The 15952-nt window shown below is 37.2% G+C and overlaps 1 protein-coding gene across 2 annotated transcripts in view; it reads right to left on the reverse strand.

Annotated features, from left to right (window-relative positions):
- Positions 1-224: 224 nt before the first annotated feature.
- PLEKHF2 (pleckstrin homology and FYVE domain containing 2) overlaps positions 225-15952 on the reverse strand; it is a 29779-nt gene continuing 14051 nt past the window's right edge. For both annotated transcript variants that reach the window (XM_025433575.3, XM_025433576.3), the window contains exon 2: positions 225-2855. In XM_025433575.3, coding sequence (XP_025289360.1) covers positions 2092-2841 — 750 coding nt within the window. In that variant the 5' untranslated portion in view covers positions 2842-2855 and the 3' untranslated portion in view covers positions 225-2091. The remainder of the gene's footprint in view (positions 2856-15952) is intronic.

Raw genomic sequence — 15952 nt, forward strand, 5'->3', positions numbered from 1 at the left:
CAGAACACATTCTGGAAGAAAACATATCTTGGATTCTATTGGCATGTAAATTCCATGAAGAGGAAGGAAATTTTGTTTACTCCCCTGCCCCCGGTGCTCAGAACAATGCCTGGCACATGGAAGGCACCTCACAGCTATTGAAAGAGGCCAAATATGCAAAGTATCCCCATTACTTTAAAAAGGGGAAACAAATCTTCAAGTCACAATATGCACAGAACAGATAATTATGTTGTAAAATATTTTTTATTGTAAAAACAGTGTCAACAGAGGTTGACAATGCAAATGTCATCCGAGAACATTTCCCCTTGGTTCCTAAATTTGCTTGCTGGGTTCCTATGTACCGAGCAAGTCTCCATTAGCACTTCTCAGGTTTTGTAGTCGTTTTGATATGTTGATTACTTATGTGTATATATTGCTTGGAAACAAATGTTCATCTGATATCAAAACAAATAAAAAAACTGTTGTGTCTTTGTTTCACATTTCCTACAGGGAAATCTATGTATCTCAGATACCTTCACAATTTAATAGTAAAGTTAGTGCCTTTACCAAATCCCAAAATTCTCCATTATTGACTCAAACTCGTGACATCTGCAATACACCCAAATTTAAAAGTTTAAAAACAAAAAGTCTGGAATTTAAAACAAACCTTAGGCTGATTTTTTTTTTCATATTTGAAAGACTGTAATTATTTGCAGCATACAAACGGAGAGAATAGTGCAAAATGCATCAAGTTTTATATGATAAATATACTTTCAACCTAAATGGCTGCCTCAAAAGCAAAGAGTGAAAAATTATCAATCCTCAAAAGCAATCTAGACTGACTCAATAAAGTTTACAATTTAGAAAGATCAATTTCTACTCTATTTCTACAGATTGCAAAAGGATTTCAGAAACAGATTAAACATACAATTGTTTTACAAAAATAGAAATATCGTTTGGGACTTTACAAAACTTTATAAAATATAACACTATATTTGCAAATTTAAGATAGTTTCACACTGAAATAGGCAATTCTTCCACTGACATAAAGTCTCATCAAACTTAACTGGTCTGTCTTGATCATTCTCTTACACATTATTTCTTCCAAGTCTTCAGCCTAAGTAGGTCTGTGCTCTATCATGGGATTTTCTTAAAGAGATTGTTGAATTTCAAAGGTTTTATAAGATTTTTCATTCTAGAAATAACGTTAAAACAGATGAATTTACACTTACAAATGTTTTACTAAAAGTAGAAATTAACGCAATGTGACAATTCTGTATTTGATAAGTTCCAAACCAAATTCTTAAGAATGAAAAGCTACCTATTGATTTAAAATATATATTTGACAATTATAATTTGGAATCTATAAAACATAAAAATATAATTGCAACTATTTTATGGAAAAATAATTATTCATATAGAATGAAGAAGCTCTAAATTTAGTTATTTGTAGCTGGCAGATGAGAAGTATTTTCTAATTACACCCATTCATAAATGCTCATTTTATCACTTCAAAGAGCACCAGTGTTATTTTCAAAAACTAAAAGTGAGAAGGTAAGGGCTTATTTCATGTAACAGTGCTATTATGATAAGGCACCACATGGTATGTGAAAAAGCCAAACAAAGTATTTTCAAATCACTTTTTTTTTTTGTTACTGGTGTCTTAACCATTAGATAGGATGGTCAGGAAAAAAGCTAATAATGTTCGCTAACTGCATTATCCTCCTTTCCCCATCATTTTTTGCTTTTAGTTTTTCCATATAACAGAACATATAATAAACAACAATGTAGTACATGATCTGTTAAATAAACATCTCTTCCCAACCTTCCAACAAAACACTCTAAAATTAAACAATAAGAAACCAAAAATTTATCCGATATACTTTGCAATAATCTATCCCTGGAGAAGAGTGGGGAGCTGGGTGGAGATGAGGGTGAGGACACAATGACAGGACCTATTTTCTATAGAATATACTGAGGCACATAGGTTAAAAGTTTCTCAGGCAAATTCATGGCTAGAGCAAAACTGAGAGAAAGCTCAGAATTTTACATTCCCCCCCAGAGCGGATTTCTCAGGTAGTCACACCCAATTAAATATTTCAAAATATGTCCTTAGTCACTGCTATCATCATCATCATCATCATCAGATACGTCGTTTAAAGGAGATTTCAGTGACTGACTGTACGAGTCCGATCTGGCGGGCTGGCACGTGGCCATGTCCCCCGTAGAAAGCAGGTCATAGCAGAAGTCACAAATCCGCACGGGCTTAGAGGACTGGCTTGGAAGAAGAAACCTCTTCTCAGAGCAGGGCCCGCAGACGACAAAACCACATTTGCGGCAATGGTGACGACGATTAACGGGTGTGAATTTTGCTTTCTGACAACGCATACATACGGTTGCTTCAGAGTCAGGAACCCAGACAGCAGCATGTTCATTACTGGGTGTCTTCCCACTTTTGGAGAGCAAATCAGTAACACATTTATTTATGTGATTCATCCACTCGGATTTCTCAGTGGCAGTGGCAGCATAAACTGCAAATGATTTAGTTGGTGTCTTGATAAGCCATCCGTTCCTCAAGTCCCCCTCGTCTTTGATGGAATCAATAGTGACATTTTCCAGGGGAATAATATGTTGTTTGTTGTATTTTTTCTTCTGGATGACAATATTGCCATATACAAGAATATCATTAAATAAGAAAAACTGCCTTGCTTTGGGCTTCTTTCTGCACAACTTAGTCAATACTCCTTCTCCAATAAGAACCCTTCCAGGTATAGTTAAGGGTTGACCAGCTGCTCCAAAACAGTTTTCTACTATATTTATACGTCTAGTATTTGCTTCACTGTTTGCCAAGCGATCCACCATCTTTTGCTGATAGCCTTTAAAAAAGAAAGAAAGGAAGAAAGAAATTAGCACATAAAAGTTATGAATTCATGTAAGTTAAAAATTATATAACCTAAATTTAATCTAACAAATCTTTACTTTTACTCAAAGGCAAATGCTCCCAAATGGTTACCAAGATAATCACCAAGCGTACCAAAAGGGTTAACATGTCCTGCTTTTATAATCATCAAAAATCTTACTAGTCCAAAAATCCATATAGCACTATACTAGTTAAGTAGATATTAATAAAAGCATAAACTTCTTACAGACATAAAGGAATAAACAACTGGACAATGAATATAAGTCTTTTCTGCAAAATAATAATCTCAGTTCCATGAAATTTAATCTCAGAGGGATTCTGAAGAAGAGGGCAAAATTCTGTAAAAACTAAGAGAAATTAAGAATTTTTTCTGGTAAGCTATTCCCAATGAGCTAAAGCCTTAATCCTCTCACCTGGATTACCAGAACTATTTGCCAATGTGTCTTTGGTCTTGCCCCCTAAATCAGTCTTCAGGCAGTGATTTCTCAAATGCAAATCTCACCATGTCATTATTCAAAAGAACTCTCCTTGACCTACAAAATGCAGATTTTCAAGCATGGCACACTAGGCTGTTCGTTATCTGGTTCTTGCTTACCTTCCCAGACTCATCAAGTCACTCTTCAGCTCAAACTTTATGTTCTAAGAAAACTCTACTCCTCACAGTCCACTTCATCTACACATGCCTTCTCTCATGCTGTCGTATCCTTTACTACTTGATACTCACAGTTAACTCTTATTGATCCTTTAGGACTCAGTTTAGGTTATCGACTAACTCACTTCCAGTTGAGTGTATCAAAGCCAGGAGTCTCCTTTAAACATATTTATTTACTTATTAAAGATTTTGTTTATTCATGAGAGACACAGAGAGAGGCAGAGACACAGGCAGAGGGAGAAGCAGGCTCCCTGCGCGGAGCCCGATGTGGGACTCGATCCCAGGACCCTGGGGTCACGCCCTGAGCCGAAGGCAGATGCTCAACCACTGAGCCCCCCAGGTGACCCTCTTTTAAATTCATTTAGACTAAACACCTTCCTCTGTGCTCTTCACATTCCATATACCTTCTGGCTTCATTCTTACCAAAGGATTGAAATCTGTCTCCTTTAAAGGCTGCAATGGAACCTACAAGATAGACCATCTGCAATCTACCTTTGAAACTGACCCCCCCCCCCCCCCCCCCCCCCCCGCCGGCACAGCAAAGGTGTTCAAAATTGTTGACAACGTTTTGGCATTGTGTAAAAAACTCCTATGAATCTACTCTTAAATGGTCACAGATTTAATCATTAGATTCAACAGTGACTTCATTCAAGTCCTTGAGTTGTGTCCTATTTCAGACCTACTAACCTAATACTACCACAACTAAGTCATATTAAAGAGAAGAGGAACATTTAAAGTCTAACAGCATAGTCTAAATTCCAGTATTCAACTCACAAACTGATGATACTGTACCCTTTTCTGGCCTCCACTATAAAGATTCTGATTATTCCTGAATTTGTCTCCTCTAATCATGGGTCCTTATAAAGCCCCTTTGCTCCCCACAAGGGTAGGCTCTATCCTGAAAGCTGTTCCCAAGAAATTATATGATAATACAGGGCTCCAAACTATGACTCTTTTTCTAATTACACCAAACATGCCAGCCAATTAAAGGTTTACTGTCCTACACACTGTGCATCATGGAAGAAGAAATAAAAACAGTCCATAAACACAAAAAGAGGCTCAATCCCACTCATAACCCAAGAAATGATAATATGACATTAGGATATTTTTTTCACTTACGAGATTAACAAAAGTTTTTAAAATTTCCTCAGGCGCAGTACTACTGAGGATACAGGGAAATGGTGCCCTTATACTACGGAAGATACGGGTACTCACTGATCTAGGTGTTTTATCAAAAGAAATTCCAGTTGAGTGTATGAAGACGTGCACAAGGATGTCCAACACAGCACGGTTTACAACACACACACACACACACACACACAAAACTGGAAAAGCTCCAAATGTCTACCATGAGGAACTGGTTGGACAATTTATGATAACCCATAATATGCTAGATACCTGGGAATAAGGAGATAGATCTAAATATAGTGATATGGGAAAATGGTCAAGATATTTAGGCGTGGAAAGAGTGGAACATCATAATCTCATTTGTTTCAAATATATATCGCATTTCATCAAATCTAAGATGCTACAGACCTTAAGACACATCTTCATTTTATGTGCCACTGGAAATGAGAAAGGCTGCTAGTTACCTCACGGCATACCTCTGATTATATGACATCTCAATTTCAGAGACATAAAATATACTAAACCATGTTCATCTTTAGATTCAATGAAATATAGTATAAACGCGTAATCACAGACACTTGTGAACAAACACGTAAGCATACACACAGAAAATAAAATTAAAAAAGTATATACCATGGTGTCAACAACTGTTATTTACCTTTGAGAAGTACAATCATGGATAATTTTTCACACTTTACGCTATCTTTAAACATCCAACAAGTATTCACTCTGTTAGGCACTGATCTAAGTGCAGGGAAAAAATATACAACATGAGCAAGGTCCCTGTTCCTCAAGTTTTACACCCTAGTTGGTCAGGAGTGAAACAGAAAACAAAATTGAGAACCAAATAGTAAGTCAATGTTACGATTTTTAAAAATGATTTACAAAAACTAGCTGGGAAGCTATTCAGACTGGATGGTCAGGGGAGGCTTTTCTAGAGCGGAACTGTTCAGCGGGTAAGTGGGGACTACACATACGGACAGGTGTGGGGACAGAGAAGGGTACTTCAAGCAAAAGGAGTAACTGTGAAGGTCCTAGGGTAGAAAGAGCTTCACACTTTTAGGGAACGGAAAGTACTTATTTATTCCCATCAAAATCAACTGCAGAATCTACTCCTTTGGACACAGAGTTATTAGTCAGCTCGTGTGCACTGCAATCAGTTCCCTATTGTTGCCGCTACTGGAATTAGGACCATCTAAATTGGACAGTACTTTTCACATTTATTACCTTCTGATTTTAACGGTCTCAATTTCCGATGAAGTAATTACAGAAGTTTTTATATCTCCCAAAGAAGCTAGTATTAGCTGAAATGTGGGCTGAAGGAGAAACTAAGGCACACGGAGAGAGATTCAATAACGTTCAATGCAGAACAGCCCCGAAGTAGTTCTACTCACTGGGAGTCCAGTAACCAGCTGAGCACTTTGAATGCAATACAGTATGTCCTACTCACGGCAACTTTACAATAGGTATGCATTTTATTAGCTCCATTTTATAGATGAGTAAACAGATAAAAAGAAGTTAACTACTCTGCCCAAGGCTGTCACAGAACTAAGGCTCCAATCTGATCCCTTGGTGCCATTACCAGTGTACTAGGGTACACCAGTCACTCCTTACGGCTCCACTGACTCTATAAGAACTAAGAAAGCTACTGCTGACCCTTGGACCTTTACAGCAAACCCTACAAAGAAGAAAGAAGAGAATACTAGATTCAGCAAATAATCTGAAATAATAGGTCATCATGATATATTTAGTCAGACTCTTGAATGTTTCGTTCTGCAAATTCTGCAATGTATTAAGCCTGAATTTCTGCTCATAAATCTTGTCCCATTTAAGAATGACGCAACAAAAGAAAAGCTTGTGCATCATTAAGTGGTATTTGGCTAGAACAAATAGCTTTCAAAGTTTGACAGTGACCCACATAAAGAGTACATTTCATACCGCAAGGTTACAAATACATACTCATATAATTCTTTCAACTATAAATAATGTATTCTATTATCTCCATTTCTTTTAATCATAGTCACGGTCCACTTGATTGATTTTCACTAATGGATTGTGACCTACACTGGAAAAACAATGAGCATGAAGAATTTCAGAACTTTCCGTTATCCCTGTTGGTCCTAAAATATTTTCTGTATGTGTCTGATGTGAAGAAGGGAAGCACTGAGCTTAAAACAACAACAAACAAATAAAAAACCCACCTCAGGAATACAAAAATGCGTCCTCCCCCCCCCCCCCCAACACACACATAGGAAAGAGATAGCTGGGTGTCCAGCAGGGAGGGCATAGACAGGGATGGGAGAAGAGAAGTTACCAAAAGGGAACTCAAAGTACCACTTTTAGCTGGGTTACTGCTGGGTACCCCAAAGCAAGCTGCTCTGGTAAACTGGATGAGGGTACTTACTACCCTTTGGCTCAGGGCCTCTGCTTTCCCCCACACCCAAATTTACCACCAGCACACTGACCTCTTTTAAAGGCTTTTGTGACAATATTACAAGATCACTCGGCCAGGCCACGCAGTGTGCCCTCTGCATAACTTACTCACTGAGCAGCACAGAGAGGAAGCAGAAGACAACGAGAAGACAAGGCCCAATTAGATTTCTGCCTACTTTTCTTAGGAAGGAATACCAGTGGCCATAGGAAGAGGTAAGACGAAAGCTTCCGCATTCTCTGGCAGAGATGACTTCTTTAGGACAGTTTCCAAGAAGTAAAATTACTAGGTCAAAAGGCATGAATGTTTAAGGCTCTTGCTACCTTTTACAAAATTTCCATTCTGAAGCGTAACACCAACGTACCAGGCAGCACAAGGACTGTACCCATCCCATCTCGTCTCACATATTTTTCTTTAAAAATATAAGTAAACAAGATAAATTTCAAAAATGGCATCTCATTTTATTCATTTACTTCTTTTTAATGTATCCAACATTTATTGAATACTTTTTAGATGGCATCCATATTCCTTTCCTCTCAGAGCACAGAATCTACTGGAGGAAGCCAACAAGGAAGCGAACAACAGGTGATTCTGAAAGGTGAAGTGCCAAGAAGGAAGTCAACGTGTCACCAAACTAGGAAAAACTGAGTGATTCTCAAAGGCCTCACTGAGATGCTGCTATACACGGAGTCCTAAAGCATGGGGAGTCGGCCATACAGAGGAACTAATACTACAGACAAAGGTCCTAAGACAGCAAAGAACAATACAGTACTTTTAGTTTAATGAAATCTTTTATTTCATAGCTGTCTAGTGAAGGCAACATTAGCATGTGTTTATTGACCCTGTGTATTTCTAAACTTGTATATTTAGGGTTTATTAATTTATATGAGAGTGTTTTACACAGAAAGGCTATAAACCCATTTATTTCTTTGCTGTAATAAGCTGGTATATTAAGCTGTAATTTTATGGTGTTTGACATAGAAGCAGTTTTATTTCTTTAGTTAAACTTACCAATATATTCTTTTGCGATTTTTCTTCCATTACTCCTAAGCTCTCCTTATCCAGAGAGCAGATGCACCTGCTACAGGTTGCCTCTGCTATCAGAAAGTAGAGCATTCCTAGGAAACCTTTTGTAAGCCGAAAGGCTTAAAGCAAAAAAAGCCTTTTAAATCCCCATTAATTTACATAGAAAAATTTTTGAGTGTTCCCAGACCCCCAAAACCCCCCACTTTAGGCTTTTCTGATACCTTAGGACACATCTTGCTAATGGATATACAAAAATAAATCAAGATAAAACATAGATGCTTTATCAAAGACGCAGTCAAAACTACGACAGCTTGATGTGCAGATGCTGAGCTCCAGGAAAGGAGCTTGGTGGTGCCACTCCTGCTGCTCAGGGTATGCACTGCCTCTCTAATGGCTCACTGCAAAACAAACACTATTTTCTCTTTTTTAGTATGTCTTTTAAAGTAATCTCCGTGCCCAACATGGGGCTAGATCTTGATCAATGGGCTTGATCTCAACCCCGAGATCAAGAGTCGCATGTTTCAGTGACTGAGCCAGCCAGGTACCCCAAAACAGACACTATTTTTGCTTGTTTCACCTTTTTCCATAAAAGTAAAAAAAAAAAAAAAAACTTCTTTGGGCTTCTTTCAGCTGGCAAAAACAGGTACTAATGTAGGTCTTTCATAAAAGTGAGTGGTGTAATGCAAAGTTCAAAAGGTGGGGAATGCCTGTATTTATTATTTATATTTAGGAAATGAGCTTTATATTTTTTATCCATCTGAACTTTATTGATGTAGTTTTTAAAAGTGTCCCCCCTTTTAAAAAATATTTACATTTTAGGGCAGCCCCGGTGGCGCAGCGTTTAGCGCCGCCTGCAGCCCAGGCGTGATCCTGGAGACCCTGGATCGAGTCCCATGTCAGGCTCTCTGTATGATGCCTGCTTCTCCCTCTGCCTGTGTCTCTGTCTCTATGAATAAATAAGTAAAATATTTTTTTAAAAAATATTTACATTCTAAAAGAACTAAGCAACTGCTTCAGAATCACCAAATACCATGTGACCTCAGGTTTCCTCACTTGTAAACGGGAACAATAATAGCAGCGACAACTATGTTAGGAAGAGGATTAAATGATAATGTGTGTGTTCATCAGCACATAGTAAACAAGTGGTAGCATTTATTAATGGTATTAATAATCTAATCTGTGAATTTACAACATTCTTTATATTAAACTCTTATATATTCTAACATCTGCTTCTCGGCTGTTTGGTCAAATCCATTAACCTGTTTTCTTATTCTTATGTGAGTACCATGCACCTGGTCAGACTAATCTAGGCTATATTCCCATAACTTAACCTTTAAAAAAAGTCTTACCCATGGGGACCCCTGGGTGGCTCAGCGGCCTTCGGCCCAGGGCGTGACCCTGAAGACCCGGGATTGAGTCCCACATTGGGCTCCCTGCGTGGAGCCTGCTTCTCCCTCTGCCTGTGTCTCTGCGTCTCTCTCTTTCTCTTATGAATAAATAAATAAAATCTTAAAAAAAAAGTCTTACCTAATCTCCTCTGTTTATCTGTCCAGACGAAGTCTCCATAGAACAGTGGTTCTCAACCCTAGCTGCACACTGCAACCACAGAGCTTTAATTCTCAGTATACCAGAAAAAATAGCCATTGCAATTTACTGAGTCCTATTTACTCCTTATATTTAATATTTTAAACCATTTTATGACTACTTTATAGAAATGAGAATAAAGGAATAGAAAAAATGACTTTAAGAACAATGTTTATAAAAATTTAAACATAGAAAATTTCTTTTTCCACATTTCCCCGTTATTGATGTATATATATCCCCCCCCCAAAAAAAAATCACCCTTTGAATGCAACTAATTGCTCATAAGCTATCATGCATCAATATGTAATACATTCGCTTCTGTCTTTAGGAATACCGTTTAATGATTCTGAGTTTGCAAAAGCTCATCAGGAAAATCATCTGAACACTAAGCCTGAGATTTTACTTAAAATGATTCACCAACATTATTAGTTTAAGTGTTGCTGTTTCTTTATACTCATCTTCTGATTGTCTGGTAGCTCTGAAATGTCTAATTTTCTGATTTTTTTCTTTGCAGTTAATGATAGAAAATGAAAATTTAAAAATCTAAATTCTCAAATATGTTAAACGAAGGGTTAAAAAAAAAAAGAAAAGAAAAAGGATGAATATCTCCAAACTTTTTTTGTATCTTTTTGAAAGATTATGCAGTACTTTGGGCAATGCCACAATAAAACTGAAAGATGATATAATACTGATGATTTATTTTATCCTTGTATCATCCTTCTAGCCAATGACCTCAGTCATCCATTTTTTTTTTTTTTTTTGGTTAAATAATTCTTAGGACATTGAAATAGTGAACAGCTTCAAAATACAGAAAAGTAAGGTCAGTAAGATTCTGTACTATAGATTTATACATGTCTTATGACCCCAGATAGTGACTGCAAGCTAGAATGAATTTTATTCTATTTTTTTAGTAATTTTCCTTTTTGTTTTACAGATCTCTAAGAAATAATAAGTTACAAAATATCAATTACTATAAATAATTTGAACTACTTAAAATAGAAACTCAAAAACCAAAATGGAAGCCAATGGACTCTGATGATAAAGGGTTACAGAAATACTGATCCCTAGGCCCCTCCTTCAAAATAAAATATTCAGATTTTATTGGTTTGCAATATAGGAAGTATGGCTGGATACTGGAATATCTTATGTAATTTTTTTTAAGATTTATTTATTTATTTGAGAGAGAGAGAACATGAGCAGGGGACAGGGGGCAGGAGGGAGAGAAGGCTCCCTGTTGAGCGGAGAGTCTGACATGGGGTTCCTCAGGACCCTGAGATCAAAACCTGGGCCAAAACCAACAGTTGGACACTTAACTGACTGAGCCATCCAGGTGCCGCTGGATTCTGGAATATTTTAAAGCTCCCCAGGTAATTCTAATGTGCAGCTAACATTCAGAACCATTTTTCATTTACAATATATAAATTAAAGAACAAACAAAATCCACTAAAATTTTTATGTAACTCATACTACACCCATACATTAATTTAGCCTAAGTTAACATTTTCATAAGCTTTTTACAAAGATTGTATTTATTTATTTGAGAGAGAGAGAGAGAGCATAAGCAGGGTACAGGGGCAGAGGGAGAGGGAGAAGCAGACTCCTCACTGAGCAGGGAGCCAATGTGATGCGGGACTTGATCCTCAGACCCTGCGGTCATGACCTGGGCCAAAAGCAGACACTTAACCAACTCAGCCACCCAGATGCCCAAGCTTTTTTTTTTTAAGATTTTATTTGTATATAATCTCTACACCCAATGTGGAACTCAAATTCACAACCCCAAGATCAAGAGCTGAATGCTCCAATGACTGAGCCAACCAGGACCCCAACATCTTTGTAAGTCTTTATTGTTCCTAGTCAGGTTAATAGTATCTCTTCCCAAGGTTTCATCTCTTCTTTTGTGGCCCAATAATTTTGCAGGTTTCTTCTCACAAGACAATTACGCATTTCACTTTTGGGGGGTGGGGGTGGAGGAGAGGGTCAGAAGAAAGAGAATCCTAAGCAGATTCCACGCTGGGTGCAGAGCCTGACCTGGGGCTTGGGGCCTGATCTCACAACCCTGAGGTTATGACCTGAGCTGAAATCAAGAATCAGATGCATAACCGACTAAGCCACTCGGGAGCCCCTACACATTTTTTAGTAGGTTCCCAGGTATTTCATATTTTTTGTTGCTATTTTGAATCTAATCTTTCCCTCATTATATTTTCTAATTTGTTACTAGTATTGATCAGAAAATTCCTGATAATTCTGTCTTTTCTCCCCCATGTCCAGTCATTTCACAGAATTCTATAAATCCCCAATTTTCCAAATGACTTCCCCTTTGTCCAGTGAACAGTGTCTGGCAGTGCTATTTCATAGCTAAAAATATAAGAACCATGGAAAAAGGATACAAAAAAACCCCTTTAAATTTTATAAAGCTAGATGTGTATACTCATTTAAAAAATTAATCCAAAGTTTCAAGTTATCTCCTTCACAACTATAGTGGACAAGAGCTGCATTTGAATTGTCCAAGCTCCACTCCAGGCTTCCGGTAACATCTTGTTTCTGAATGTTTTCCAGTGGAGCATCTACCACCTGTTAAAAATGTAACATTAGAAGAGGCAAAAAACTCTTCTAAAAAAGAGACAGAGTACCATTTACAATGGAGAAGAGAGCCCAGCTGTCACAGAATACTATGGCCCAATTCTTACTGAAAATCAAAGCTTCTTATCTCATCTTTACAGTTGAGTTTAAAACAAAACAAATCATCTAATTAATTTCTTACATGTACCCATGACATCTGAGATCAGTGAATGTCAATATTCGACCATGCAATATAGTTGGAAAAACCAATAAACTATGAACCAAAAGACTTGGATTCTAGTCTCAGTTTAGGCACTACAATAATACAGCTCAAAAAATTTACCTTAACTGCTAGGGAGGTGGAGGGGAGAAGGAGAAGCAGTGGCAGTCACTGCCTTAAATAAAGTAATCTCTAAAGCATCTTCTGTCTTTAAAGTAATAAATTCTGATTGTAGTTGGGCCATGTTTCTAGTTTACTGCAAGCCTGACTTGGCTACAAATTTTCAATCAAAATTTTGATTGTGTCTTTGTATCAATCCAGATTTTAAAATCTGTGGTTAACTGCTGAATTGAGACTACAGAAAAGGGAGACAAGCAGAAAAGTGAGGAAAGAAGAGGAAAAAAAAAAAAAAAAGGCAACAAACTGTCAGAGATACATCCTCCCTGGGCAAATGTAAAGGTATTAAGGCAAACTACCCCTTCTCCTAATACAGGTAAGTCAAATCAACAACTATTCTGTGTGCCTACCGTATGCAAAGGACAGGACCATTCTCATATTCAAAAGTTCTATAGTATAGTAAGCATAACAACCATAATCAGGAAATTCTAGGTAAGATTTTCAATAAGGTATTAGGATGGTAAAGCAAAGAATACTTTAATTTGCTAAATTTTAAAGTAATTTTTAAAATTCTAATTCCAGTATATTTTACTTCTCCCATCATCAAGAAGAGACAAAGTTTTGTTCTCCCCTTTCCAATAGGATTTCTGCCACTATGACAACCAAGTACACAACATGTATTCTTTTGTTGAGATATGATTAACATATAACATATTAGCCTCAGGTGCACAATGTTTTGACATTTGTCTACATCACAAAATGATCACCACAGTTAAGTCTAGTTACCAAGTGTCACCATACAAATTTGTTTTCTTGTGGTGAGAACTTTAAGATTTACTGTCTTGACTTTAGAATGTGCACAACATTATTGACTACTGTCACCATGCTATACCTTCCCATGACTGAAGTTTGTTCTCCTTGACCCCTTAACCCATTTCACTCATCCTCCTGACAACCACCATTTTATAATTTTTTTTGTTCATCTTTGCTTTTTTAAGTTCCAATTATAAGTGAGATCATGTAATACTGTCCCTACTTGACTTACTTCATTAGCATGACATGCTCAAGGTCCATGCATGTTGTCACAAATGGCAAGATCTCATTCTTTTTTATGTCTGAGCACTATCCCATTTTATATAGAGAGAGCCATTCTAACAGGTGTGAGGTGATATCTCACTGTGGTTTTCATTTGCATTTCCCTGATGATGATACTGAGCATCTTTTCACAAGCCTGATGGCCATCTGTATGTCTTCTTTGAAAAAATGTCTATTCAGATCCTCTGTCCATTTTTTATTCAAATTGATTGGTTTTTTTTGGCTATTGAGTTGTAAGAGTTCTTTATATATTTTGGATATAAATCTCTTATCAGATATATGATTTGCTACTACTATTTTCTCCCATTCAGTAGGCTGCCTTTCTATTTTGTTGATGGCTACCTTTGCTGTGCAGAAGCTTTTTAGTTTGAAGTCTCTTGCAGGCAACATATAGATGGGTCTTTTTTGTTGTTTAAACCTACTGGTTTATTTTTACTTTTGTTCCCTTTGATACTGGAGTCAGATCCAAAAAAATTGTTGTTGAATGGATGTCAAAGGGCTTACCATGTTTTCTTCTAGGAGTTCTATGGTTTTAGGTCTTACATTCGAGTCTTTAATCTATTTTGAGTTGAATTTTATGTATGGTATATGACAGACCTGTCATTTCATTCTTTTGCATATGGCTGTCCAGTTTTCCAAATACCACTTTTTAAAGAGACTGTCCTTTTCCCATTACATATTCTCACCTCTTTTAGTATGGTTTGAAATCAGGGAGTGTCATGCCTCCAATTTTACTCTTCTCTCTGAAGATTGCTCTGGCTGTTCAGGATCATTTGTGGTCCCATACAAATTTTAGGACTGACTGACTGTTCTATGTCTATGAAAAATACCATTGGGATTTTGGTTAGGTACTGCTAACCAAGGTACTGAATCTGTACATTACTTTTTGAAATATGGAGATCTTAAGAATATTCTTCCAAACTATAAGATGGCATATTTTCCCATTTATTTATTTCTATGTTCTTCAGTTTCTTTCATCAATGTCTTATAGTTTTCAGTGTGCAGGTCTCTCACCTCCTTGGTTAAATTTATTCCTAGGTATTTTATTCTTTTTGATGCAGTTGTAAATGGGGCTGTTTTCTTAAATTTTTAAGAAGATTTTCTTAATTTGAGAGACAGTGAGACCCAGAGAGAGAACACGAGCAGAGGGGAGGGGTAGAGTCAGAAGCAGACTCCCCACTAAGCAGGGAGTTTTATGTGGGGCTGGATCCCAGGACTCTGGGTTCATGACCTGAGCTGGAGGCAGATGCTTAACCACCTGAGCCACCCAGGCACCCCTTAATTTCTCTTTCTGATAGTTTATTGTTACCATATAGAAATGCACCAGATTTTTTATTTTCTATGCTGCAACTCTACTGCATGCAATTATTAATTTTAATAGTTTATTTGGCAGAGTCTTTAGCATTTTCTCTATATAAAAGCATGTCATCTGCAAATAATGGGTTTTACTTCTTTCCAATTTGGACAGCTTTAATTTCTTGCCTAACTGCTGTGACTAGGGATTTCCAAAACTATGTTTAATAAGAGTAATTAGAATGGGCAGGCATCCTTGTCTTTTTCCTAATCTTAGAGGGAAAGCTTTCAGTTTTTTAAAAAAGATTTTATTTATTTATGCATAAGACAGACAGAGAGAGAGAGAGAGAGGCAGAGACACAGGCAGAGGGAGAAGCAGGCTACATGCAGGGGGCCTGATGTGGGACTCGATCCCGGGACTCCAGGATCATGCTCTAGGCCAAAGGCAGGCACTAAACCACTGAGCCATCCAGGGATCCCCCAAGCTTTCAGTTTTTTACTCTTCAGTACAATCTTAGTTCTGGGCTTGTCATACATAGCTTTATTATGTTGATGGATATTTTCTCTATACCCACATATTCAGAGTTCTTGTCATAAATATACACTGAATTTTGACAAATGCTTTTTCTACATCTGTTGAGATTGCCATATGAGTTTTATCCTTTATTTTGTTAATGGGGCATATTACATTGATTTGCAAATGTTTAACCATCCTTGCATCCCTGGAATAAATCCCACTCAACTATAGTGTATTATCCTTTTAACATAGTGTTGAATAGGGTCTGCTAATATTGTGTTGACAATTTTTGCATCTGCGTTCAACAGGAATATTGGCCCACATTTTTTTGTGTGATGCCCCTGTCTGGTTCTGCTAAAGATAATGCTGGCCTTGTAAACTGAGTTTGGAAGCATTCCCTCCTCTTCCATTTTCTGGAAGGGTTTGAGAAG

The sequence above is a fragment of the Canis lupus genome, chromosome 29 (genome assembly GCF_003254725.2).
Source record: "Canis lupus dingo isolate Sandy chromosome 29, ASM325472v2, whole genome shotgun sequence".
Lineage (NCBI taxonomy): Eukaryota > Metazoa > Chordata > Mammalia > Carnivora > Canidae > Canis > Canis lupus.